This window comes from Pteropus vampyrus, unplaced genomic scaffold (assembly GCF_000151845.1).
Source record: "Pteropus vampyrus isolate Shadow unplaced genomic scaffold, Pvam_2.0 Scaffold538, whole genome shotgun sequence".
NCBI lineage: Eukaryota > Metazoa > Chordata > Mammalia > Chiroptera > Pteropodidae > Pteropus > Pteropus vampyrus.
In genome coordinates, this window is record NW_011889319.1 from 108519 (window position 1) to 112484 (window position 3966).

General features: G+C 58.5%; 1 protein-coding gene across 1 annotated transcript in view; it reads right to left on the reverse strand.

Annotated features, from left to right (window-relative positions):
- Positions 1-2115: 2115 nt before the first annotated feature.
- The window catches only part of LOC105308003 (granulocyte-macrophage colony-stimulating factor receptor subunit alpha-like), a 3720-nt gene continuing 1869 nt past the window's right edge, over positions 2116-3966 (reverse strand). Inside the window, exon 2 of the mRNA XM_011383701.2 lies at positions 2116-2898. Coding sequence (XP_011382003.1) covers positions 2621-2898 — 278 coding nt within the window. The 3' untranslated portion in view covers positions 2116-2620. The remainder of the gene's footprint in view (positions 2899-3966) is intronic.

The following is a 3966-nucleotide window of genomic DNA, read 5'->3' on the forward strand; positions in this document are numbered from 1 at the left end:
CTCTTATGTCGCTAGATAAGCCCCTCACTTCAGCTCTTTCAGGACTCATTTCTTTGGGGAGCTGCCCCTTGTGAATGAATAAACCTTGTTGACCTTCCCTTGCTGTTCATTGCCTCTTGCGGATTTGATTGGCATGGCCCCCAAGTGCACAACCTGGGAAGCAGAGGAAGAGTTTTCCTCCTTACAGAACATGCTTCCTGCGACTTCACCTCCGGCTGCTGACTGGGCTCTGAGGACCTTATGCGCGAAGGAGAATGTAGAGTCCACTGGCATCGCTGGGGTGCTGTGGGGGACCCCTGAGGAGAGCTTCGTGCCAAAGCGAACGCGCTCCCGGTGGCTGGGGCTTGACAGGCGCAGCGTGCTCCGGCTGCACAGCTGGCTGGGCCCTGACCTGACAAGTGACTGGTCCTTTGTGGGTGTGGCCCTGGCTCCGGAGGGAAGGTGACAGTGCCACAGGCTCCCCTAAGCTCTGGTTTTTAGCGGAGATGGAGCAGATGGGAGGCGGACACCCGGGGAAGCTGGGGAACACATATGTGACAACAGAGGGGACGCAATACAGGCGGCTCCTCTGCGTGAAGCCACCTGCCAAAGCTCTCCCATCTCAAGTCACTTGTGCTTCCACCAGCCTGAAGTCACCTGTGTGTGTGTAAGTACGTGTGTGAGGTCACCTGCGTGATGCACCTGCGTGGTGCACCTGCGTGATGCCACCTGTGTGATGCCACCTGCGTGATGCACCTGCGTGATGCCACCTGCGTGATGCACCTGCGTGATGCCACCTGCGTGATGCACCTGCGTGATGCCACCTGCGTGATGCACCTGCGTGATACCACCTGCGTGATGCACCTGCGTGATGCCACCTGTGTGGTCACGTACGTGAGCCCTGGGAAGGAGTCTGCAGTGGGCAGGACCAGACACCTGGCAGCTTCTTGGACCCTGACACGGACCCAAGACCCAACTCGAACCTCTGGGAAGGGGGCACACACCTCATTTCTTTGTAAGAGGACGGAGAGACGAGTGGGTCACACTGCCTGGGCACGGCGGTCACCCACCGTGCCCAGGCAGTGTGACCCACTCGTCTCTCCATCCTCTTACTCATCCAGAGTACCCCACATAGTGGTTTAAAGGAATCTGGGGTGTGGAGAGCAGGGCCAGCGACTCTGGGCCGGCAGGTGTGCGTGTGTATGAGGGGGGGACCCTACTGGAGAGGGACTCGGGGCAGCAGACCGCAGGCGTGCGACATGTCCTGTGCTGAGGACACTGTGTCTGCCCGGATGAGGACGAAGGTGCGAGCTCCTAGGCCACGGGCGAATAAAGACGTCGTGTGGCTGGCAGAAAGTCCCTGACTGCAATGGTTGGGGACACGTCCACATTCGGGGTTAAGGTCCCCTAATGCAAGGGGTGACGGGTGGGGACGCAGGCGGTGCGGGGGACATGGGCAGCTTGCAGGCTCACAGAGGGTCTGGGCGGTTCCCCATGAGCGGGCCCCTCCCAGCCCGTTTTCGCATTGTGTTTGAAAAAGTCACGAGAGCAGGTGCATAGACCGAATGATCCCAGCTCGGTGACAGTCTGACAGACGCAAAGCCGTAGCGACAGGAAGCAGCTCCGCAGTCGTGAGCGTGAGGGCTGGGGGGAGGGAGGCTGACGACAGGGGGCACGGAGGGCGTTCAGGGCAGCGAAGGCACCCCATGCGACGCTGTGATCGTGGACACGTGGTCATTATGCATTTGTCCTAAGCCACAGAGTGCGCACCACCTAGAGTGAGCTCATCGCCATGCACTGCGGGGGAGGCTGACGCGTCACGCTTGCTTCCTCTTTCATAAGGACCGTGTCACTCCGCCGGGGGGTGTTGAGAATGGGCGAGGCTGTGCGGGGATGGGGGGGCGGACGGGGGTACGCGGCAACTCTCTGCGCTTGGCGCTCGATTCTGCTCTGAACCTAAAACTCTCAAAAAATCACGTCTACTTAAAAGGAAGAAAAAAAAAATAGAAATACCAAAAGGGGCCAGCCGTGAACAATCTGAAAATAAAGTTTAAAAAAAGTTCCAGTCACGACCACATCAGAAAGAATAAAATCCCTACAAACACGTTTAGCAGAGGCCACAGAGCAGCAGTCAGAAGGCTGAAGGCCACGGAGCGTCGCTGACAGCAATGCGCAGAGCGCCAGGCAGCCAGGACGGCCTTGGGGAAGGACGCTGAGCTGCGATGTCACGCCTGCTGACTTCAGAACTTACTGGTTGTCAAAAACGTGTGGCCCCCTCACAAAGCCAGACAGACATACAGGCCGACAGAACAGACGGCTGAGCCCAGAAAGAAACCCTCGTTCACACTCTAATGATTTCCGACGAGGGGACCCTCACCGTGGGGACGGGAAAGGACAGTCTTGTCCACCAAGGGCGCTGGCCAAACGGACGTCCACGTGCTCAATGAAGCTGCACACTCTGCCACACACGCAGTACGAAAATATCTCACAGTGCATTAAAGACCGAACTCTGAGAGCTCAAACTGGGAAAGTCTGAGATTCACAACGTGGGCTGCGCGGAAGGGTGCTCTAGCTGTGACCCCGAAATTATGCGACGGAGGAGTCAACAGGCGGACCTCGCCGAAAGTCACGCACGGCAGCTTCACGGCAAAGACAGGGTAACGGAGTGACACGGGGGAGCCTCGGGGAGCGGGGTCGCATTCTCGGAGGTGAGGACCCGGCTCCCCATGGCACCCAGCGTGGGGACGGGGGCCTGTGCCGCTTCGCCGAGGGCTGGGGTCCTTACCTGGCGTTGGATGTCCAGTTCGTAACACAACATGTGACTTGACATTTCAAACCTCGTCTCAGGGTTGTCCCAGCGGATGACGTGGCAGGACCCGTTGTAGCGGATCGTGATGTTGGCTGGCGGGTTGTACTTTTCTAAGAGGAAACGCAAACGACACCGGGAGTTACGCGTCTACGATGTGGAGGGCTCCAGTAGATGCCTCGTGCGACGCATCTTACGAGTGACTTGTCCTGTCTTGAATTTCCTGCACGCAAGACAAAGCCAGCGGCCCAGGGAGCCAGACCTCGGCTCGGCCGACCGTGCGTATCAGGATGTCCCCTCTGCCGCTGCATGGAACCACTCCGGGCCAGGTAGCCGGCTCTGCCTCCATGTTGCAGAATTGTAGGAACCCCGGGCAGAAACGCCAGCAGGGGACAACCTCTTTGCCAGTGACTCATTACTGCTGGGTCAGCCGACAGGCCGGCGAATCACGTCAGCCGCCAGCTACAAGGTCACTTCTCGTCATCCTGACGTCATCCAAGTGCCCAGCCGAGGAAAATGAAAGCAGCAACCGACCCACCAGGTGCTTAGTCCCAAAACAGACTCCGGGAGGGCGGCGTGTCCGCCGGAACTAGGCCTTCCAGAAACTTCCATTCAAATCAGAAAGGCCCGTGCCATTCTGACATGTAATCGCCCAAGCTCGGGACCGGAGGGCCCCGGAGGTGGAAGGGACCTGTGTCACCTGTTGCACGGTCTCCCTCTGAAGGAGCCCAGGTCACAGCGTGAACGGGAGCCACAGGACCCTGCATGCCGCGTGGCCAGGCACGGCTGGAGATGGTCCCTCTCCTCCGACAACGCACAGTCGGTCTTGCCGATTCACCGAAGACACCGTGTCGGCCACTTCGCCGGCTGCCTACACCTTGTCACGCCCGCGCCCACACTCACCGAGGCTTGAGAGTCACGGTCATGCATAGGCATTTGCATGCTCGAGTGACAGAAAAGGCGTCACCAAACACACACGATCCCACCTGGCGCTGACCAGGGCAACGCCCTCCGATGGCAAGCAATGTGCGGTTTTTGTTTTTTATTCCTGTACTTTTCTGCTTTTTCTTTGGCAACTTTAGTGTTTTAAATGCCCCCCGAGCACAGGGCTTGTGCTGAAGCCCGTTCAGAATCTGCAGACGTGCTAAGACCCCTTCCTGGACCTTCCTTTATGAGGCTAA